Here is a 24,685-nt window from a genome sequence, read left to right on the forward strand (position 1 = left end):
TATACATATATTATATGCAACAGCGACCTCGTGTGGCGGATATGCGCAGTAACACTTTCAAACCTTGTTGGAAGACCGACACTTCATCCTCTCTTTCAAAACAAATGTTTATCTCCAAATAGAAATGTTTCCTTTTGAAGTGAGGCTACTGTACTAAACTGGCCCATAGGTGGATGTTTTTAACTTTAAATGAGTTGATGTAACAGCCGTGCTGCACCAATGCCTTATAAGTCTATGTTTGATAGAAGTGCGCTAAACTATGCTGACGTCACAGGAAGGGCGTAGACTTAACCGACGAGCTCGTTTCTATACTCTATTCTAGCCTGTCCACTCTGTTCAGTTGTTGTTACGCACAGCGACCACAAGAGGCCGACATATATCAAAGCTCATATATTATATCCCTGAGGGACCGTTAAAAATAAATAAATAAATAAAAATAATAATAATAATAATAATAATAATAATAATTAAAAACGATATTTTAAAGACTTTCCCATAGCCACACATGTGTTTTCTGTCATTAACCTTACTATTAATTTATTTCAATTTTTTTGTTTGTAATTTAACAAAAAAGTTGTAGCTTATAGCCAGAGAATTACTTTGTTTTTATCAGCATTCCACTGCTAGAAAGAACCAAACTTAGACATACAGTATACTGAACAATTAGGCATGACACTGAATTGCACGTAAATAAATACAAACAATAACAAACACAGAAGTGGAGAACAAATAAACAGAAATAAGAGGCAAGCAACATGTGCAATGCAAAAAAACTTATAATATTAGGCACGCTGAAGCCAAACCAGCAAGAACACAATTTCTGTCACCAAAACAAATGCTTTAACAGGTAGAAGTATAATATTGATTGATAATAGCCCAATATAACCTTTGCACTACCTTTGACGCATCTTTATTTTGTTGAGGAAGTCTATGATACAAGACTTCAGGGCTATCACACTGTCCAAAGAGTCCAGCAAGTTTGTTGTACAATCGCCTAATAGTAAAACGTATAACCTTAAAACTGTTGTTTGCTTCGCCATGCAAAGCCCTGACTGCGATTACGTAAAGTTGATTAACAGCAACACATCCAATTAAATCAGGGAGCCGTTCATTTATTTATTTTATTTTCTCAGTTACTCAAAGTTGTTATGATTTTTTGCGAACTGATTTTTATAAAATCGAATTTATGCATTTTTTAACTAATTTAAAATATATATTTAAGTAAAAAAAATAATAATAATAATATTGTGAGTGGTCTCACTTGGCTCCGCCCCCGAATATACCTTAAGTATCTATCGAGCTGTTCACTAGAAGATATTTAAGACATTTTAACTTTATTTTCTGTAAATATACCATTAAAAATGTGCATTGTGAAAAGTTCAGTACAAATAAAAAATATAATATATCATCAAATCATATAAAATCATTTACTATCATGCTTGAAAGCTCTCGATTGCAGTTAACCGGGTTCAGAACCAATCAGAAGTCCAGCCGAGCAACACGTGACTATACCCGGACACGCGAGCAGAGTGGACGTGTTGACGTCATGAAAATATCTTTGTCTGCTAGAAAAGTGGAAAAGCAACAGATCCGAGTGTTTTATATGCTCGAATAAAACCTGACTGACTCTCAGGATAAGTCGTGCTGAAGGTGATGCTGGGTGTGTCGGAAATGACGGGCAGGTAAAATACTTTAGATTTTATTTTGTTTTGTTAATTAAATTGTTGCGGATCGTTTTCTTCTCTAGCTAGAGATAAATGCGGCAAATCTCTTCAGTTTCATCTTACTTTTCTCTATTTCTTCTCTCTCTCTTCTTTTCATCACTATCTCTCTTAGTTTATTATTTACTATTAAATCTGTATATAATATTGAATGATTGTGGATTGAGATTAGATGGGGACGGATGCTAAGCTAATTAGCCTCCCTAGTGGAGTTTTCCCTGACACACACACACACACTTACGCACAGAGTCGCGCACGCACGCACGCACGCACGCACGCACGCACGCACGCACGCACGCACGCACGCACGCACGCACGCACGCACGCACGCACGCACGCACGCATACGCATAAAGACTCACATACAGACACTCACATTCACACTTCCACAGACAGACAGACAGACACAGTCAGTCACTCACTCACTCACAAAGACAGACATACACACACACACGCATAAAGACTCACACAGACACACACACACACTCACTCATAAAGACAGACATACTCACACAGACACACACACTCACATACACACTTTCACAGACAGACACAGTCACTCACACACACACACACACACACACACACACACACACAGTCACAAACACACTCATAAAGACACACCCACCCACCCACTCACTCACTCACAAAGACAGACACACACACACACGCATAAAGACTCACACAGACACACACACACACACGCTCACTCATAAAGACAGACATACGCACCCAGACACACACACACACACACACACACACAGTCACAAACACACTCATAAAGACAGACATACACACACACGCATAAAGACTCACACACACACACACACAGACTCTCTCACACACACACACACACGCTCACTCATAAAGACAGACATACTCGCACAGACACACTCACACACAGATGGTTAAGCGGCTTCCACTTCCTCACACAGCAGTGTCAGATCTTCAGTGTTCTGTGAATTCTTTCGTACAGTAAGAGTTGACATATAACAGCATTCCCGTGTCCATCTCTTAAACACACACATGTGATCTATATTTAGATGTACACAAACAGAATAGCAGATCTTCTCTGCTCCACTTCACCATATTAGGGAACACGGCCTTCGAATCGCCAACTCATTTCTCTGCTTTCATCCCCTCCCATAATTGCCACATTGTCTGGGATGTCCTAGAAGAGAAATGTCTCAATGATCACATCTGGTTACCCGTAACAACAAGCCTCGGCAGGCTGATCCTGTTTGCGTGTGATGTAAACGTTGGTTTCGTTTAGACGGTTTTTGGGCATGTAATTAGTTTCCACCATTAAAAAGACAAAGTGGAGTCTTTGTGTAGTTGTCACATTTGTATCTTGGATACTGCAGATAATGAAGGCTGACTCGGATTTCTTTGTTTTTAATGTACATAACTGATCTGTTTCTATCAGCAACATGGCCAATGCCCTGGCAAACGCCTCGTGCGAGCGCTGCAAAAGCGGGTTTGCCCCGGCTGAGAAGATCGTCAATAGCAACGGCGAGCTGTATCACGAGCAGTGCTTCGTCTGTGCCCAGTGTTTCCAGCAGTTTCCCGAAGGACTCTTTTACGAGGTACTCGCATGCAGCATTTATTCATGAAAATTACAGTTTGAACTATGTAATAATTGTACTGTACCTCAAGTGAAGGCTATTAAAATGTTTTCCTTTGCATTGAATATTATTTTACAAATATCATTTATTTTTGAAGTGAAGTTTTTCAGGGTTACACCAAATGACCCAAACAAAATGTCACTTTTCTTCCAAATGTCAGAATATTGATATTTAATGATATGACAAAATAATGAGGGTTTAGACGACTCTGTGTTTTATGATTTTTGTCACATGACAACACAATGACGTGTTGGTTGCACCACATGACTGATTTGGTGGTCAAATGTTTTTCAAATATGAATTATATGTTATAATAAAAACTTTCACTTTTTCTTTTTTTAGGAAATAATAATTAACGATTTTTCTGCACTACTCATGCACACATTTATTTTTCAGAGAATTTTAGATTTGAATGATTTAAAAAAAATATATAATAATTTAGTGTTTGTGCCAGCAGCCATATCACCCTGTATCTCAAGACTGGTTGCTACTGAAGCTAATCAAGGCTGAGGCTGGATTAGTACCTGGATGGGCGACCTCCTGGGGAAACTAATGCACTTTTCCCCTTCTGTTTAATGCCGCCTCAACGTGGGCGGGATTATAGGCTGATCGTCATAGTTGCGCCGCCTATACTGCCATGACATCATCTTAAACACGACACAAACATCACTGACCATAAACAATAACACAACCGCTAGCTGTTAGCGTCTAGCTCATTGTGCAGCAGTTGTTCATGGTGTTTTTACACAAGTGTAACAGTTAAACTGGTTGTTTTAGAAGGTTTCCAGCAGCTGCTCAACTAAATAAAGTGAAGCTTTCAATCAGAGTTTAGCGTTAATGTAACAAAACGTCCCATCCTCCATCGTAGACTCCAGCCGGGCGCTCTCCGTCCCATTGCTCGCCGGTCCATGTGGTCGAACCACTTCCACTTCCTCTTTTCCTTGATGGTTCTGTAGTCACTTAAGTTTTATTTTTACTTTTCCCAACACTGTTGGGAGGTCCGGTGGTAGCTGTGTGTGGCCAACAGCTTCCTGAAACAGAGAAACTTCCTGAAAGACTTTTTCGCTTCATGTCGCTAACGAGAGGGTCATGTACACCTCTTTTATTGATCGTGCCGTGGTTTTACGCACAGCCATTTCTTTTTACAATTCGGAAGTCGCGTGAACGAATAATACTGCCATCGCGTTTGCTAACTTTATTTACTAGCGGGTTGATGGCACTTGTCAGAAATGCAGTGACGCCAGTAGTGTCGATTCCCTCGGACCAATCAGTGATCTGCAGGGTTTTGACGTCACATTTAGTGTCGGCTCGGCTCGCTTGGAACCTCGACTGAGGTGGTACTAAAAAAGTACCAGATACTATCCACAGTGGAGAACCCCCCAAAAGTGAGCAGAGTCGAGTTGTACTGTTCAGTGGAAATGCGACATAAGGTTGCTACTGGAAGAGGTATTCGGGAGTCCAGCAGGGGGTGCTCACCCTGCAGACTGTGTATGTTCTAATGCCCCAGTATAGTTACGGAGACACTATACTGTAAAAAGGCACCGTCCTTCAGATGCGACGTTAAACCCAGGTCCTGACACTCTGTGGTCATTAAAAAAACGTATTTTGTGTCGTAAGAAAATATAAATGCAATTGTAGTTCTCAGCCCACAGTAAAACCAAGGAGCTTGTAGTGGACTTCAGGAAGAAAGACGGAGAACACAGCCCCATCACCATTAATGGAGCACCGGTGGAGAGAGTCAGCAGCTTCAAATTCCTCGGTGTCCACATCACTGAAGAACTCACATGGTCCGTCCACACTGAGGCCGTTGTGAAGAAGGCTCACCAGCGCCTCTTCTTCCTGAGACGGCTGAGGAAGTTTGGAATGAACCAGCACATCCTCACACGGTTCTACACCAGCACTGTAGAGAGCATCCTGACTGGCTGCATCACCGCCTGGTACGGCAATAGCACCGCCCACAACTGCAAAGCCCTGCAAAGGGTGGTGCGAACTGCCAGGAACATCATCGGAGGTGAGCTTCCCTCCCTCCAGGACATATATAACAGGCAGGCGGTATCGCAGCATCAGGACCCGCACCAGCCGACTACATGACAGCTTCTTCCCCCAAGCAGTCAGACTGTTGAACACTTGATCAAGTGATCAATAATCAGCACTGTACTTTATTAAACTCAAACTGGACTGTCATAAATTATATTAATTATATTCTCTTTTAACAACGAACTGGCAGCTGACTATCAACCGACAGCCTGAATGTCAATACAGCACAATACAACCTACTGTATATTTATGTGTACTATATTTATTGTATACGGTGTGTGTGTGTGTGTGTGTGTGTGTGTGTGTGTGTGTGTGTGTGTGTGTGTGTGTGTATATTAGATATATAAATTGTGTTGTGTAAATATGTTGTTTATTGTAGATTGGTGTATGTCTCGTCACTGTCATGACCGCTGTGTTGCTTAGAACTGCACCCAAGACTTTCACCCACTGTTGCACTTGTGTGTATGGTTGAGGGACAATAAAGTGATTCAATTTGATTTTATGCACACACACATACAAAAAAAATGGCAGCATGACAGTGTCATCATGTGAGTCCTGTAATACACGAGCATCCTGCTGTCTAGACCTCCCCTATATCTGCACTAAGTTCATAATCTTGGTACAGCAAACTCTGCAGGTTCAGACTAGGCTCAATAAATGCTTTAAAATAAACATAATTATCTACAGTTCCAAAACATGTCCAACTGTGCAGCTGTGAAGGCGTTATTAGGCTACATACTGTAGCTTTTCAGGTTAGTCTGCTCCGGTTCGTCCATCGATGGATAAAATGACTAAAATGCTCCTATATTTGGTCATCCTGAAATCCAGATAGGATAGGTGACTAGCGCCTTGCTATAATTCATTCACTGTGATCATTTGTTCTCAAGTTTCCATCATTTTTAATGCATTAGCGCATAACATAATGATCGTTTACGCTTAACTGGACGTTCCGCCAACGTCGCCCTCAAAGCATCATGGGATATGACTGGATTCTTCATTTTAATGAGTGCTCATGATTTCGTACATGTATTACAAAATTACAAATCATGTCTTTTAGGAGTTAAAAATGACCAATCACACCTTTAATCCCCAGAAAAAATATGTTCATTATAGAAAAGATGTATTTAAGTGAATGCGATGTGTGAATTGCATTTATAATGTATCTTTAAATACTTTAATAGATCTGGACAAAATATTGAGTGTCACAGGTTAGTGTTAAATTGAGTAAATGTGTTGTTGTAAAATATAACATTCTAATGCCTTTCACTAAAAGAGTCCTGCGGTGTTAAAATGATTACAAATATTCCCTATATTCTCTCAATATGGCGTCATAATAAGTGCATAATAATTTTACAAGAGTTGGAGAAATGTCGTACTGCAGCTTCCCAAATATCAACGGTCAGTGATGAGTTTTATGCATAAGTAGTCTGTTATGTATTATTTATTAAAGTTAATATTAATGCTATCAAGACTGTCTAAAAACATGTTCAGTCTATTGAATAATTTAGAGCAGATGTTGCGCAACAATATGAGGTCCAAACATTCGACCTGAAGAACGGTGCTTTTTACAGTTTAAATGATACATTATATCTTTCTTCCGTCTGTAGTTTGAGGGGAGGAAATACTGCGAGCATGATTTCCAGATGTTGTTCGCCCCCTGCTGTCACGAGTGCGGTGAGAGAGACACACATATAAACACGCAAACAGGTGATACAATTGACTGTGCTCATTGTGAATTGGTTATTGTGTCTCTCTTTTTCCCACAGGAGAGTTTATAATTGGCCGTGTGATTAAGGCCATGAATAACAGCTGGCACCCCGACTGTTTCTGCTGTAATATCTGTCAGGCGGTGCTCGCCGATGTGGGGTTCGTCAAGAATGCTGGCCGGTGAGTTGACGGCTAATCAGGGGTGACCGTAGTCATGTGACTGTCAGACAGGAAATCATTATGAATTCACTTGACATTCCATTATCCGAATTAGTCAATGGTAGACACTTTTATTTAAAGTGAATTGCACAAACCTGTGACATCAGTGTAACACTGTTACTGTACAAGACAACTGTACAAACTTCTCACTGTGTCATCCTTTTAAATGAACATGAAGCGAGTCTGATTTTCTGTTCTTTGGCTGATGTTTTCAGTCACCTGTGCCGTCCGTGTCATAACCGTGAGAAGGCTCGCGGTCTCGGGAAGTATGTCTGTCAGAAGTGTCACGCTATCATCGAGGAGCAGCCGCTCATTTTCAAAAATGACCCTTACCATCCGGACCACTTCAACTGCAGTAACTGCGGGTCAGTGCGCCGCCAATTCATCCCACCATCTGCTGCTGTGTCTGAGGACTGAAAGTGAACTGATTTTGTCTACGTGTGCTTTACAGGAAGGAGCTGACTGCTGATGCACGAGAGCTGAAAGGTGAACTGTACTGCCTCCCCTGCCATGATAAGATGGGTGTGCCAATCTGTGGCGCGTGCAGGCGTCCTATCGAAGGCCGTGTGGTTAATGCCATGGGCAAACAGTGGCACGTTGAGGTGTGTGATTGCATGAAGTGCCTCTGTTTTGTTTTATTTATTTTTTATATTCCCCAATTTGACATGCCCAATTCCCAATGTGCTTTTAGTCCTCGTGGTCACATAGTGATTCACCTCAATCCTGATGGCGGAGGACGAATCCCAGCTGCCTCAACTTCTGAGACCGTCAACCCGTGCATCTTATCTCGTGGCTTGTTGAGCATGTTGCCACGGTGATATAGCGCATGTGGAGGCTTCACGCCATCCACCTCGGCATCCAATCCTAACCACATTGTAGTGACCACGAGGAGGTTACCCCATGTGACTCTACTTTCCTTAGCAACTGGGGTTTGGTTGCTTAGGAGACCTGGCTGGAGTCACTCAGCACACCCTGGAGTCGAACTAGCAAACTCCAGGGGCGGTACCACTGAGCTGCCCAGACCCTCTGCCTCAATGTTTCTGAATATTTTTTTTCCTTGTTGCACTGATCGATTAGCCACCAATCTGCCGATATTCGTCTTAAATCTGTGAATGGCCCTATCGTGCTTGGATTCCTATGCATTGCTGGGACTGTGGGTTGAATGCTAAGCATTCGCTAATTTTCACTTTCAGATTTGTAATTCAGATGAAAATGCCGGTTTGTTTTAAAAATAAAATATTGCATGTGTATGAATTGTAAGGTGCCCATTACGGTAGTAATTCAATCTCACAGATAAGGATGGGACTTCAATACATTGCAAACCAAAAAAAAATATATTATATACTATATCATGGCATAACTCTTTGCATTCGACATTTGCAACATTGTTTCTGTGCATGTGATCATGAATGAAACGAGCGATTAAACATGATAATCTCTCTCTCTCTTGGTTTGACCACTACTGCACGTTATTCTACACTGTTCACACAAGATCCTTAAAGTGCTGTTAGAAAAGTAAGAACTGGAATACCTGGAAAATCTCCTTGTTTTGATGAAGTGCTTGAGATTAAACGGATTGTTTCCTCCGTGTAATGTGTGTCCATCAAAGATGAGGCGACTCCACTTTCATTAAACAACGAGTCTTTAATATCTTTTCTGTTCTTTACGGTCGGATCAAAAAGTATTTATTAATTCTCGTTGATGTTCGCTGAAGCGGAACACTGTGAGCCGCTCGTTGAACTCTTAAAGTGACAGTAACCTATTTAGTGTTTCTTATACAAATGAATGTAAACTCAATGTTATTACTTATAAATGATACACATTATTATACTCGTATACATGTTCAATTTCATGATATAATATGAATTCATATAATGTAGAATTTTTGTATTTTTACAAACTTAAATTTTGATTATAATAAAGCTGACAAATAAATGATTAAAATATAAATGTTCGGCACCAATGTAACGGTCAAGGAAGAAGCGTGAGCCGGCTACACAGTCAACGTAAAGTTTAATGATAAAACTTAACATAAACTCAGACACTCATGCAACCCGTCCTCCGGCTCCTCTTTATCCCCGTCCGGGCTGATTAGCCCGATCCAGGGCCGGCTGTGTGTCCTCGCGGCCCGGCCCCACCCCACCTCCTCATCACAAAAATGTTTTGTTTATTTCCAAAATTAACCTGGAAAAGAATCAGCATTTTTGAGCCAAGGGTTCCCTCAGGAATTTCCATGGCTTCAGTCGTCCCGTGCAGATGCGTGCTTCACATGAAAGCATATTTAGCCATTATGAAGCGCAGAATGTGAGATGAATATAGTTTCCCCACTTAATTCACATCTCACCTCTTGCTCCTCTGTGTATATTTTCTCTTTGTAACTGAATCCTGTGTGTGTGTGTGTGTGTGTGTGTGTGTGTGTGTGTGTGTGTGTGTGTGTGTGTGTGTGTGTGTGTTTGCAGCATTTTGTCTGTGCTAAATGTGAGAAGCCCTTCCTGGGACACCGTCATTATGAGAGGAAAGGTCTGGCGTACTGCGAGACTCACTACAACCAGGTAACGCAGCCAAAGCTAAAGAACTGAAACGTTCCCTAACCAAGTATGTGAGCACGCGTCTTTATAGCTACACAAGCTCGATTTTCATGTGTCGTTGCATTCTGAAATGAGAGAGAATGCAATTCATAATGCAAGTTGCAATTTAAGTAGCATAAACTAACTCTCATTCAAAGCAACAGTTTGAAGAAAACTCAAGAGTTAAATTGTTGACATGTTTAAAGTTAGCTACCTGAATATGAACTCTTTCAGGGTTAATATCACCCCCTCTGTTAACACAACAATGAGTTAAAAATGCACATTAAAGGAATAGATCACCCAAAAATTATAAATCTTTCATTTTATTCTCTCATCATCTCAAACCCGTACGACTTTCTTTCTTATGCGCAGCACAACAAATTTTTGTTTTTGTCCGTACAAGTCAGTGGGGTCCAAAAGCTCCAAAAAGGACATAAAATTGAAGCTTTTTGGTAAATAAGGACAGAATTTTTGCTTTGATTCCCACCCCAAACGATTGCATCACTTCAGAAGACACAGAGTTGTATGGGTTACATTTATGCTGACTTTTATTTCATTTTTCACAGCTTTAAAGCTTAATAAATAATGAGAAAATTATCATTTTTGGGTGAATTATTCCTTTAAGTACTGTATGTACAACTGTACCGCGCACTTGCAATGAACATTTGCATTTCCATGTTTCTGTCGTAATACTTCCAAAGCCCCTTTTCCTCCAAAAACGCAGTTATTTATTAACATTATGGGTAATGAAGCTTGAATTTTAGAGTGTTTTGCCTTTTTTGCAGCTCTTTGGTGATGTTTGCTACCATTGCAACCGTGTGATCGAAGGAGACGGTAATTACGTTTACTTCAACAACAATAGTATCGGTTTGATGAGCAGTAGTTTTGTCTAAAGTACTGTTGTTGTGAGTTTTGTGTGTGTTTGTGTTACAGTGGTGTCGGCTCTGAATAAAGCTTGGTGTGTGAATTGTTTCTCCTGTTCCACGTGTAACACCAAGCTCACCCTTAAGTAAGTGATTTTAGTCACACACAAAGTCATCATCGATCATAATCTTTGTTACTGTTTTATCTATTATGTGTATATGTAGGGTTGTCACGATACCAAAGTTTCAGTAATCCAAAACAGTCCAATTTCAACATTTTCGATACCAATTTTGAACACAACAGCAAAAATTTATATGCTATTGAACATCACTTTTTTTTTTTGGAACATTTTCGCTTTGCGGCATTCGCTTCATTCGTGCCGCTTGCCGTGAATTCACGTCTATTCGTGTCTTTGCATTGACTTTGTATGTAATCGCGCTGCGCGAAGTGCTCGATTCGCATTGTATGTGAACACATACAGTGAGGAAAATAAGTATTTGAACACCCTGCTATTTTGCAAGTTCTCCCACTTAGAAATCATGGAGGGGTCTGAAATTGTCATCGTAGGTGCATGTCCACTGTGAGAGACATAATCTAAAAAAAAAAATCCAGAAATCACAATGTATGATTTTTTAACTATTTATTTGTATGAGACAGCAGCAAATAAGTATTTGAACACCTGAGAAAATCAATGTTAATATTTGGTACAGTAGCCTTTGTTTGCAATTACAGAGGTCAAACGTTTCCTGTAGTTTTTCACCAGGTTTGCACACACTGCAGGAGGGATTTTGGCCCACTCCTCCACACAGATCTTCTCTAGATCAGTCAGGTTTCTGGGCTGTCACTGAGAAACACGGAGTTTGAGCTCCCTCCAAAGATTCTCTATTGGGTTTAGGTCTGGAGACTGGCTAGGCCACGCCAGAACCTTGATATGCTTCTTACAGAGCCACTCCTTGGTTATCCTGGCTGTGTACTTCGGGTCATTGTCATGTTGGAAGACCCAGCCTCGACCCATCTTCAATGCTCTAACTGAGGGAAGGAGGGTGTTCCCCAAAATCTCGCAATACATGGCCCCGGTCATCCTCTCCTTAATACAGTGCAGTCGCCCTGTCCCATGTGCAGAAAAACACCCCCAAAGCATGATGCTACCACCCCCATGCATCACAGTAGGGATGGTGTTCTTGGGATGGTACTCATCATTCTTCTTCCTCCAAACACGGTTAGTGGAATTATGACCAAAAAGTTCTATTTTGGTCTCATCTGACCACATGACTTTCTCCCATGACTCCTCTGGATCATCCAAATGGTCATTGGCAAACTTAAGACGGGCCTTGACGTGCTGGTTTAAGCTGGGGAACCTTCCATGCCATGCATGATTTCAAACCATGACGTCTTAATGTATTACCAACAGTAACCTTGGAAACGGTGGTCCCAGCTCTTTTCAGGTCATTGACCAGCTCCTCCCGTGTAGTTCTGGGCTGATTTCTCACGTTTCTTAGGATCATTGAGACCCCACGAGGTGAGATCTTGCATGGAGCCCCAGTCCGAGGGAGATTGACAGTCATGTTTAGCTTCTTCCATTTTCTAATGATTGCTCCAACAGTGGACCTTTTTTCACCAAGCTGCTTGGCAATTTCCCGTAGCCCTTTCCAGCCTTGTGGAGGTGTACAATTTTGTCTGTAGTGTCTTTGGACAGCTCTTTGGTCTTGGCCATGTTAGTAGTTGGATTCTTACTGATTGTATGGGGTGGACAGGTGTCTTTATGCAGCTAACGACCTCAAACAGGTGCATCTAATTTAGGATAATAAATGGAGTGGAGGTGGACATTTTAAAGGCAGACTAACAGGTCTTTGAGGGTCAGAATTCTAGCTGATAGACAGGTGTTCAAATACTTATTTGCAGCTGTATCATACAAATAAATAGTTAAAAAATCATACATTGTGATTTCTGGATTTTTTTTTTTAGATTATGTCTCTCACAGTGGACATGCACCTATGATGACAATTTCAGACCCCTCCATGATTTCCAAGTGGGAGAACTTGCAAAATAGCAGGGTGTTCAAATACTTATTTTCCTCACTGTAATTAGTCCTCGTGGTGGCATAGTGACTCGCCTCAATCTGAGTGGCGGAGGACAAATCTCAGTTGCCTCCGCGTCTGAGACCGTCAATCCGCGCATCTTATCACGTGACTTGTTGAGTGCGTTACCACGGAGACATAGCACGTGTGAAAGCTTCACGCTATTCTCCGCAACATCCACGCACAACTCACCACACGCCCCACCGAGAGCGAGAACCACGTATATAGGTGGGTTACCCCATGTGACACTACCCTCCCTAGCAACCGGGCCAATTTGGTTGCTTAGAAGACCTGACTGGATTGCTTAATGAAGTGTTTTATTTTCCTCCATGTTTTGAAGTTTAATTCAACTTCAGAGTCAAAATTGTGTCTAAACAAGTGAATTCATAAAACTGTAATAAAATAAAAATAGAACAATGGCTTTTTATTTATTTAAAATCAAGTGCTTTTGTAAAGATCCTCGCGACACAATCTGAAACGCAACATCTGTCTTATTTTATAAACATGTCTACAACATTCAGTGCAACAGTACTATTGGTTGTGAGATATTGCTTAAACATTATAATAATAATAATAATAATAGCGAATTTACATTTTACTATACAGTATTAACATATGTATTCTGTATTTATTTACTGTACATATCAGCAGCTTTACACATTCACTGTGAAGTGCGCAGCACATGCAGACTGTGTATTTATTTAAATTGTGTTCTTTTGCAGTTTAATAGTCATATAGTCGTATTAGGACACGATTTTAATTTGATTCATTGTGCATTGATTTTTTCCCAACACCTCAAATTTGTGTGTGACCATTTAAAAGCACATTTCTCAGTCAAACAGCGAGCGGTTATCGAATGCATTGGTAAAGTGACTTTTTTTTTTATTTTAGTATCGACTTTGTACCCAAGTACTGGTACTTTTGACATCCCTATGTACACATGTCCATGTATCTGTGCAAAAGTGACTTTAAATTGGGTCGTCTGCTGTGTGTTTTTCTTTGGACCATTAGTAAGCACACTGTCCTCCTAACTCTTGTATTCTCTATTTCTGTCCCGCTCTTAATATGGGACCACATTCTTGTTCCTCTTCCCATCTTTCCATCCACCTTCCCTACTTTTTGCTTGTTTCTCCTCTCTCCTCCCTCATTGTCCCTGACGGTGGCTCTGCAGGGACAGATTTGTGGAGGTGGACCTGAAGCCGGTGTGTAAACAATGTTACGAACGGCTGCCGGAAGACTTGAAGCGTCGCTTGGCGAAACGTGAACGTGACTCTCGCGAACGGCGAAAGAAAGCCACGGCCGTCTGTCTGTAACCTTTGTCTATTTCTCTCTTTTCTTGTTCATGCTCATCTGCTTCACTCATTCATTGTTATTGGTTACTGCCTTCAACCTCATTGTTTTTTTTCTCTTTCTTTTCTCTCATTTCGTTTCTGTTTCTTTCTATTCGCTTCAATGTTTTCCCAGGTTAGATTGTCATCTCTTTGGAAATTGTTTGTTGGTTCCGCATGGTGGTCATGATCATCACATAGCTGATGTCAGTAACTACGTTTCCATCCAAGGGTTTTATTGCCACCAAAAGGTGTATGATTGAATGAGTCTGATGGAAACGCTGATTATCGCTAAAGTGTCACATGGTATTTTTCCATTTAACTTCAGTGCATAAACTCTGTCGATAATTCAGATGTCACAAAAACAGGTTTGGAAACTGGCTTTAATGCAAAAATGTTGTGTCACATGACCGAAGCATTTGCCTGTTTCAATCATGACGACAAGGTATACATCCTTGATAGCCAATTTATTGTATGTGAAGCATTACTCGCACTGTTATGGATTGATTTTAACGGGACACCTGCACAGATCCGATGCTGCAAACACATCTGCATCATCACACTTCCAGGAGTGCCAACACGAATATCTCGTATCATGCACCGGTCATCAACAAGTACAAGGAGAACAAATGAATGGCCACTCTTTGTGATTAATCGTGGGTGACATCTGTTTATATATTAAAGTTGCTTTTCCACACTATTCAAAATAATAGACGGCAGTCATGGGATGAGCCCACAATACAAACAACATCATTTCTGTGCACAGAGATGTTTTATATTAGAAATAACCAGCTTTTGAACATTTTAAAACGTTTCCATATTTTAGATTTTACCTCGGATCGCATTTGCTGCTTCAGAAAATGTAAATTGCATTATGACAATCAAGTTCAGTTGGTGGTTAAAAGTTGCGGGACATAATGCAGTTGTGCTGGTGATGCTTTAGATTAGATGTTTAAATGTTGAAATCAGGAATGTATCATAAATGTAAACCCTGATGTTACACCACATCAGTGTGTCTTTATTAGTTGTGCACACATCATATACACGTCGATGGATGATCCTGACACTAAGACTGAATGTTTCCCCCAATACTTGATGCAGTTTGCCAGCTTGAACAACACTATGATGATTCGCTTTCGGGTCGTAACCGGTGGCAACCTGTGAACATCAGGACCGATATTACAGTCCTATCAGAAGAGCAACTGCAATTCCTCTTCTGATTGCATTTATTTGTGAAATGAAATGACAGTAAGCTGTCTAATTTAAATGAATTGTCTCAATACTCTCTCCCCATTTTACAAAGTCTTTGGGGGAATTAGGGACATCTGGGAGGCGAAAGGTGCACAATTAGCGATATACAGACATTTCTGTATGGAAACGGCTTAAGGGCAGATTTCGTTCGCGATAAATCAAAACTTATGTGACGAAGTGTTTTTTTAGGCATGATGTCATCATGAGCCCCATTTGTATCGATAAAAGGCCATTTCAATGGAGACTAGCAGAAGACGGCAAATTTCCCAAAATATGTTTTAGGCATTTTCACTTTGTCGATAACAAAACAGCATGAAAATTGGATGGAAACTAGGTTACTGAATTTATTTGTTGGAACTCCTGACTCAATCCATTACACCATCTAAAAAAGTACTCCATTTATTAAAAAACTGTAAGTGCTTAAAGGAATAGTTCACCCAAAAATTATAATTCTCTCATTTTCTTTTGCATTCTCAAACTTGTATGACTTTGGTTCTTCAGCAGAACACAAATATTAAAACATTATTTAAAGGTATTTTGATGGAGATATGAGTTGTTTTGTCCACACAATGGGGTCTAAACACTTTCAATCTCCAAAAAGCACAAAGTCATCACAAAGATAATCCACACGACTCCAGTGGTTTAATCCATGTCTTCTGAAGCGTGTTCAGTACTCTGCACATTCGTCAAGCATGATTTCAAATCATGATCGCTCCAAAGAGATTGTAGGTATCAAGATTTATAGTGGAAAAATGAGTCATATTTTGCTCTGTTTCTCACCCAAAACTGATTGTGTTGTGTAGAGAAACTTGGTTTGAAAAAGCCTTTTCTGAAAGTTTAAAAAAGTTTAAAAGCTTGGCGTTTTATAGATAGATAGAAACATATAATAAATAGATGGATAGACACGATAGATGGCATGTATTAGCATATAGCTAGGCATTGCTTGCATGTTTTAGTGTGTACTGTGGCTAGGCACTGATGGCATGTTTTAACCGTTTGCCAAGCATTTTTAGCATGGTTTAGCATGTAGGTTATGTATTGTTAGCCTGTTGCAAGCATGAATTAATGTATTGCTAGGCATGGTTAGCATGTTGCTAGCATTTTTAGCATAAAGCTAGGTGTTGCTAGCATGTTTAGAATTAAGCTAGGTGTTGCTAGCTTGTTTTAACGTGAAGCTAGGTGTTGCTAGCTTGTTTTAACGTGAAGCTAGGTGTTGCTAGCTTGTTTTAGCATGTAACTTGGTAAAAGCATATCTCCATCAAAATATCTTAATTTCAATGATCATTTTTGGCGGGAACTATTCCTTTTTACAAATGAAGCTCCCCTGATTCAAGTTCATAATGCACAATTATTGGTTTGCGTTTGTAGGAACAAGTTTGTGGAGTTTGACATGAAGCCAGTGTGCAAGAAATGTTACGAGAAGTTTCCTCTGGAGCTGAAGAAGAGACTCAAGAAGCTGGCGGAGACTTTGGGCCGCAAGTAGAGCTCCTCAACCACAGTGTGATCAAGTATTGCATCGAAGGTGCTTAAAAGAAAGAACAGAGATCAAACAAAATCTGAACTTGTGTCTTACATGCTTTTGTCTTAACTTTGTTGTACTACTATAAATGCCCCGTGTAACCTTCACAATGATGACTGAATGAAGAGAAAAGATGTACCCTGTTTTGCAGTGTGACACAAAGTAGCCCACAGATTTTCTTTGGTCTCACACCCACAAGAGTTCATTGTGTCTTCAAAAACCAAAAGCGAATGAATACTTATATATAGTCTAATCATATCTATCCTGTATATGTACTTGCATGTTTGTAGTCACATCCTTTAGAGAGCTTGTGAACTCTCCGCACATCATTTCACATCGGTCACGTTACATTTCTTCATCAACTTTGATGTATTAATCGAAGAGTCCTATTTGATATTTAATGTATGCTCAAGCCTGACATTTTCTGTCCGAGAGGGGGTCAAAGTTCATGCCTGATGTAATGAGCATGTAGGAATGCTGGGATAACCTTAAAACCGAACTCTTCGCTCCACTGGAAAAAGTGCTCTGGCTTCAATTATTGTGCTTTATGAAAACCGCCATCTTTATTTCCGCAGAGGTTTATTATCCGTGTTGACCATAACATTCTTTCTTTGTAGTTTTAGGACCTGTTTAACTTTCTGGAGGAAAACGGCTTTTATAATCTCCAGACAGAAATGAACTTCGTTTCGTATGATACATGTAACAAATAACTAAACGTTTGTAAGGATCGATTTCATTCTTGTCTTTTTTAAATGTCCTACAGCATGACTTTAAATGGATTGGTGTCATTTCAATTGTCACATCATAATGTACTTTTTAATATTTTATATGTTTTATTATACATTCAGCGACGTGCCACAGTAGTTTTATTTGTTCACTCATTTGTGTTACTGCCCTTTTGAAAACCTTTTAAGTTTATAATCACACTTTTCAATTTATTGAACGGTTAATTTGGAGCAAAACTACTTTATTATTATTTTATTTTTTTTATTTAATGAAATGTATCGCCTCCTGTATTCACTGATAGATGCATTAAAGCTCATAATATAAATTGCTTTTTGGCAGATTCTACATAAATATCACTAATCTTCTGTGTTAAATATCAAAGTATATATTAATAAAATATGCACCTCATGTTAATGTCTTCATTGGGTCTTTTGTCCGTCTGTGCTGTAAGAACATTCTGACCTGCAGGTTCATTCTACTGAAAGTCCAAAATCAAAGAATGATATTGTTTAATTTCACCCAATTGCAATTTAAAAGGTTTGTTAAAACGATTGAAGACTATTTATAATGTTACACACTGCTGTAGGCCAAAAAGTCACATTTGAAATATTTGAAATAATTTTTAATGTGTCCTCAGAACAGCGCGTCAAACATCTTTGACATAAGAGCTAAATCATCTGATTTAATTTTGTGTTTCTTAAACAATTGGGGCGGCTGTGGATCAGGCGGTAGAGCGTGGCGGCTGCCAATCGCAGGGTTGGTGGTTTGATTCCCGGCCCACACGACTCCACATGCCGAAGTGTCCTTGGGTAAGACACTGAACCCCAAGTTGCTCCCAATGGCAGGCTAGCACCTTACATGCAGCTCTGCCGCCATTGGTGTGTGAATGGGACACCTTTGGTAACCGCTAAGATTAAAATAGACACTGTATAAATGCAGACCATTTTTTAAGTTTGTGTGTGTGTGTGTGTGTGTGTGTGTGTGTGTGTGTGTGTGTGTGTGTGTGTGTGTGTGTGTGTGTGTGTGTGTGTGTGTGTGTGTGTGTGTGTGTGTGTGTGTGTGTGTGTGTGTTGATTATTGTCCACTCTGTTGCATCATGAAACTGACCGTTAATTGAAGATATGTTTTGAAAGATGTCACACACTGGAGGTGTCATCAGCAATATTATGAGTTCATTGAAGTGCATAACTCCTGTTTTATTGATATTTTCCGTCTTTATGGGCTTCCTCAGAAGGGTGGCGGGCTTCTCCCTTAGAGATAGGGTGAGGAGCTCAGTCCATCCGTGAGGAGCTCGGAGTAGAGCCGCTGCTCCTTTGCGTTGAAAGGAGTCAGTTGAGGTGGTTTGGGCATCTGGTAAGGATGCCCCCTGGCCGCCTCCCTAGGGAGGTGTTTCAGGCACGTCCAGCTGGGAGGAGGCCTCGGGGAAGACCCAGGATTAGGTGGAGAGATTACATCTCCACACTGGCCTGGGAACGCCTCGGGGTCGCCCAGTCAGAGCTGGTTAATGTGGCTCGGGATAGGGAAGTTTGGGGCCCCCTGCTGGAGCAGCTGCCCCCGCGACCCGACTTCGGATAAGCGGTTGAAGATGGATGGATGGATGGATGGATTTTGCTTCATTATGGTAAGATAGAAGGAAAGTTTGTCATTTTAAAATTCCAATATATTTATGTTAAAGGTGCTGTAAACGTTTTTATTTTCATGGAAATGAACGCAGTTAATAAAAAAAGAACATGGACGCTATCTGAGCTTGCAAAGAGTATTACAGTATTTATGGTGAACACTGGCATTTGCTAACATCTGATCCAGAGCTAAATACTTTATTCCAGCAGCCTCTTATTGTGTTTATTTATGCATTTGGCAGACGCTTTTATCCAAAGTGACTTACAATGCACTTATTACAGGGACAATCCCCCCGGAGCAACCTGGAGTTAAGTGTCTTACTCAAGGACACAGTGGTGGTGACTGTGGGGATCGAACCAGCAACCTCCTGATTACCAGTAATGTGCACTTATTACAGGGACAATCCCCCCGGAGCAACCTGGAGTTAAGTGCCTTACTCAAGGACACAATGGTGGTGGCTGTGGGGATCAAACCAGCAACCTCCTGATTACCAGTTTACCAGTACTGTGGTTTAGACCACTACACCACCACCACTCCTGTTTAAACGGGCTAAAAATGTAAAAGATTGTTTAGCGCACGCCCAATTCCTATAAGGTTTCCACACCGTCTCAGAGACAGCTTAGTCGATGTGGTAATTGCACACAGAGTATTAATACTTTTAAACAGTGGCGTAGCCAGGGGTGGACCGGGCCCACCCAAATTAGACCTAGGCCCAAAATTTGGAAAGAAAAATATGGGCCATCCATTTTTATTGAGGCCCACCCAAAGGAATTTTCCTGGCCACGCCTTTGCTTTTAAATCATTCAATTAACTCTGTTATCACATGTTCTTCCACCCGTGTTGTGTATTTGATTCGATGTGCTTGTGGTCTTGGATACGTGAGTAAAACATCACGCCAGTCAAAATAACAAAATTAGTGAATATAAGAGTTCGATGTGGTGGAGGACAAGTCTCAGTTGTGTCCGCGTCTGAGACGTCAATCGGCGCATCTTATCACGTGACTCGTTATGCATGACACCGCGGAGACTCACAGCATGTGGAGGCTCATGCTACTCTCCATGATCCACACACAACTCACCACAGGCCCCATTGAGAGAACCACTAATCACCACCACGAGGAGGTTACCCCATGTGACTCTACCCTCCCTAGCAACCGGGCCAATTTGGTTACCCCATGTGACTCCACCCTCCCTAGTAACCGGCCAATTTGGTTACCCCATGTGACTCTACCCTCCCTAGCAACCGGCCAATTTGGTTACCCCATGTGACTCTACCCTCCCTAGCAACCGGCCAATTTGGTTACCCCATGTGACTCTACCCTCCCTAGCAACCGGGACAATTTGGTTACCCCATGTGACTCTACCCTCCCTAGCAACCGGGACAATTTGGTTACCCCATGTGACTCTACCCTCCCTAGCAACCGGGACAATTTGGTTACCCCATGTGACTCTACCCTCCCTAGCAACCGGGACAATTTGGTTACCCCATGTGACTCTACCCTCCCTAGCAACCGGGACAATTTGGTTACCCCATGTGACTCTACCCTCCCTAGCAACCGGGACAATTTGGTTACCCCATGTGACTCTACCTTCCCTAGCAACTGGCCCAATTTGGTTACCCCATGTGACTCTACCCTCCTTAGCAACCGGGACAATTTGGTTACCTCATGTGACTCCACCCTCCCTAGCAACCGGCCAATTTGGTTACCCCATGTGACTCTACCCTCCCTAGCAACCGGCCCAATTTGGTTGCTAAGGAGACCTGGCTGGAGTCACTCAGAACGCCCTGGATTCAAACTCACGACTCCAGATAGTTTGTGTCAATACTCGCTGAGATACCCAGACCCCCAAAAAACATGAAGTATTTTTTTGCCTACTTATTTAAAATAGTAAAAAATACTTAAAATGTTTTGGGGTCTCAAGTATTAAATAAACAAATAGTTTATTAAATCCATTTCGATGTTATAAAATCCCAAATGTGGTTGAAATTAACTGTAAATCGTGCACCCTTTTCTGAAGTAGTTATTTTGAGAAATTATCTTCTTGCCATCTTAAAATTGTTGGCATTATTTGACAAATTGTGCAACTATTACCCCTATATCTATATGATATCACTATAACCCTATATACATATATATACTATAATTCTCCCTCGCCAACTTTCTTTTAAAAATGCATTTTATAATTATAATTGATTTAGTGCAATGAATATAAACTAAATAATGCACACTAAGAATAAAAATCAATTAAATAATATTTATATTAAAGGGTCAATTCCAATGGAAAGGGATCATCCCTATGCCCTCCCAGAGAGCTCTTGATGTGGGCACTCTGAAGGGAGCATGGTGAGTAGATAAAACAACTTTTATTGGTTTGATCAATATTAATGAACATATGGAGACAGGTGTGTGTTCACTGTAGTATGTTGGGTTGTCACCAGGTGGCGCTGTTCACCCAGGGGAAAGTCTTCAAGGAAAAAAAGCTTTTATAGTTTGGGAAAAGAGATTCTGTCCTCCTGTTGAGACCGTGTGAACTTCTCTAATATTGATTTTTAGCCCGTGTGCATCAATTTAAAGTTACTCCGAGGTCCTTAGAGGACAAACATGTCTGTGTCAAAAAACTGGCATCATATTATTTTCCACTTTCAATGAGTTCATTCTTTTAACCAACATCAGTCCTGATCATAACTACCAAATATTCATTCATTTTCAGGATTTTAACCCTTTAAAGGTTATTTGTATTTATATAATGCCACTGTTGTTGTTTTATGGGGAAAAAACACAAAACACACAAATACATTTTTTTCCATATACTAAATGCCAAGGACATTTTTATTTATTTATATTGATGAACACAGTCTGGGATATGTCAATGATTAGCAACAATATTGATTTTGATGCATTATAATTTTTTTGTGCCGTGTCAGATATAAAACACAATACCTTTACAGGAAAAAATGTCTGTCAAAAAACTGCCATAATAATATATATATCAATATTATTTTCCACATTCACTGACTTAGATTTTTTAACCAACGTCAGTCGTGATTATAACTACCAAATATTCATCCAATTTCAGGATTTTAACCCTTTAAATGCCAGTTTGTTTACATGATGCCACTGTTGTTTTAAACACACACACTTCTCAATACACACATACAAAACACACTCTGACACACACACACACACACACACACACACACACACACACACACACACACACACACACAAACACACACACACTTTATCTGCATCATGTATTCAGTTGTCCTGCAGGACTCTATAATACAGTGAATAGGGGAAAAGCTTGTATTTGCTCCATAGGATAAACATGAGGAAAATGGCGCCATCTGGTGGAAAATATTAAAAATGTAAATGTTGAAGCCAGGACTCCAGATTGAAGAATAATATCATATAATTCACGATTTTATGCTTTATTGGCACTGGGATCAAATATTGCAGTTTCAATGGGGACATTTATGTCCTGGAGATCCCGAGTGTGACTATTTTGTGTACATTGTGTATTATAGATGTATTATAGGAACTGAGGTTGAAATATCAAAAATGCACACCTTTGGAAAAATGTATGCCGTTGGCATTAACAGCCAAAATAAACGAAAAGCAAAAATGTCCCTAAACTCGCACAGCGGTTAACATCGTCTCCACTGTTCCAAGTTTGACTTTAGGTTGGAATTGAAGTGCAACATGAATAAATTGTTTTGTTCAGAAGAATGTTTGAGGAGGAAAAAACCATTGCATTAACAGCTTCGATGAACGACCTGCAGTCTTTATTCCACTAAAAGCTTTGCTTCTAAGCTACAATGAAACTCTGATTCATGTGACTCAACAGCAGAATTGTGCCAAATATTGTCTGTCTGGATGTCGTTTCTCTTCTGTCATCTTTTACAATGACATTTACATTCAGTGGCGCTAATTTGTGCACATTTCCCCTTGTGAGTGCATCTGCCTCTACGGAGTCTTTTCAAATCAAATGACAATGAACAAGAAGAGACGTTCAGATTGTTCCGAAACAACAATTGTAAAGGGAAGATTTTGTCTCTTTAGATTCCTTGAAGAAAATTGTCAATAGTGCATGAAAGGAATTTACCGTTTCAAAGCCATTTTCTTTATTGAGGCCTTTTAATAAACATTGTTAATCTTTATCTGAACACTGGGCCAAGTACATGCATCTTTCTGTGTTTATTGGTTTTCTAGCATCTTTATAAGCAACAATATCACAAAATACAAATTCTGTCATCAGTTATACAATGAAAGTGAATGGAGGCTAACATTCTGCCTGACCTCTCCACTTCTAAGTACAGTACCCTAATCCAAAGTAGTGCTGGGCATCATTTATTTTATATATATATATATAGCAGTATATATACTGACATAAAAGATAATGTCTCTATGGGCAAGTGTGAACATTAAAGAGCAGAAGGATGTCTTTTTTTGGAATTCCCAAAAAGTCCTTGTGGTGGCGTAGTGACTCGCCTCAATCCAGGTGGCGGAGGACGAATCTCAGTAGTCTCCGCATCTGAGACCGTCAATCTGCGCATCTTATCACATGACTTGTTGAGTGCGTTACCATGGAGACGTAGCACGTGTGGAGGCATCCACACACAACTCACCACACGCCCCATTGAGAGCGAGAACCACATTATAGCGACCACGAGGAGGTTACCCCATGTGACTCTACCCTCCCTAGCAACCGGGCCAAATTGGTTGCTAAGGAGACCAGGCTGGAGTCACTCAGCACACCCTGGATTCAAACTCGCGACTCCAGGGGTGATAGCCAGCGTCAATACTCGCTGAGATACACAGACCCCCCATGTACACATAACTTGTAAATATGACCATGACTTGAACGCACCTTAGCACAATGCACTAAACGTAACCCTCCATTTCCAATGTGCCGAATTAATTGCAGGACCATTTTTTTTAGACTCTGTGTCAATTTAAAAGGAAATTTACCTTTAAAAAGCATCTCCAGATGCACACGTTCCCCGATATTCGGAAGTGCAACGCTCCCGTTAGCTTAGCAGGGGATCGACTCTCATTAGAGATGTCTCTTAGCAACCCAACTGATAAACAATGCTAGCGCTATGTCTCTTAGCAACCCAACTGATAAACAATGCTAGCGCTATGTCTCCTAACAACCCAACTGATAAACAATGCTAGCGCTATGTCTCCTAACAACCCAACTGATAAACAATGCTAGCGCTATGTCTCCTAACAACCCAACTGATAAACAATGCTAGCGCTATGTCTCTTAGCAACCCAACTGATAAACAATGCTAGCGCTATGTCTCCTAACAACCCAACTGATAAACAATGCTAGCGCTATGTCTCCTCGCAACCCAACTGATAAACAATGCTAGCGCTATGTCTCCTAACAACCCAACTGATAAACAATGCTAGCGCTA

General features: G+C 40.5%; 1 protein-coding gene across 1 annotated transcript; it reads left to right on the forward strand.

The window, feature by feature from the left end:
- The first annotated feature begins 1,525 nt into the window (after positions 1-1,525).
- On the forward strand, positions 1,526-18,045 carry lims1 (LIM and senescent cell antigen-like domains 1). The gene is made up of 10 exons (XM_052101638.1): positions 1,526-1,682; positions 3,147-3,306; positions 6,990-7,056; positions 7,149-7,269; positions 7,524-7,673; positions 7,760-7,910; positions 9,768-9,860; positions 10,661-10,709; positions 10,809-10,884; positions 16,765-18,045. Exons 1-10 carry the CDS (start codon positions 1,654-1,656, stop codon positions 16,877-16,879), a joined length of 1,011 nt encoding a protein of 336 aa, XP_051957598.1. The 5' UTR covers positions 1,526-1,653; the 3' UTR covers positions 16,880-18,045.
- Positions 18,046-24,685: the final 6,640 nt, after the last annotated feature.

The sequence above is a fragment of the Xyrauchen texanus genome, chromosome 32 (assembly GCF_025860055.1).
Source record: "Xyrauchen texanus isolate HMW12.3.18 chromosome 32, RBS_HiC_50CHRs, whole genome shotgun sequence".
NCBI lineage: Eukaryota > Metazoa > Chordata > Actinopteri > Cypriniformes > Catostomidae > Xyrauchen > Xyrauchen texanus.

Coding starts and splice junctions, on each gene's coding strand:
- lims1 (XM_052101638.1), top strand. CDS start 1,654: ATGCTGGGTGTGTCGGAAATGACGGGCAG. Junction 1,683..3,146: donor GTGTCGGAAATGACGGGCAG/GTAAAATACTTT, acceptor TGTTTCTATCAG/CAACATGGCCAATGCCCTGG. Junction 7,057..7,148: donor CCCCTGCTGTCACGAGTGCG/GTGAGAGAGACA, acceptor TTTTTCCCACAG/GAGAGTTTATAATTGGCCGT.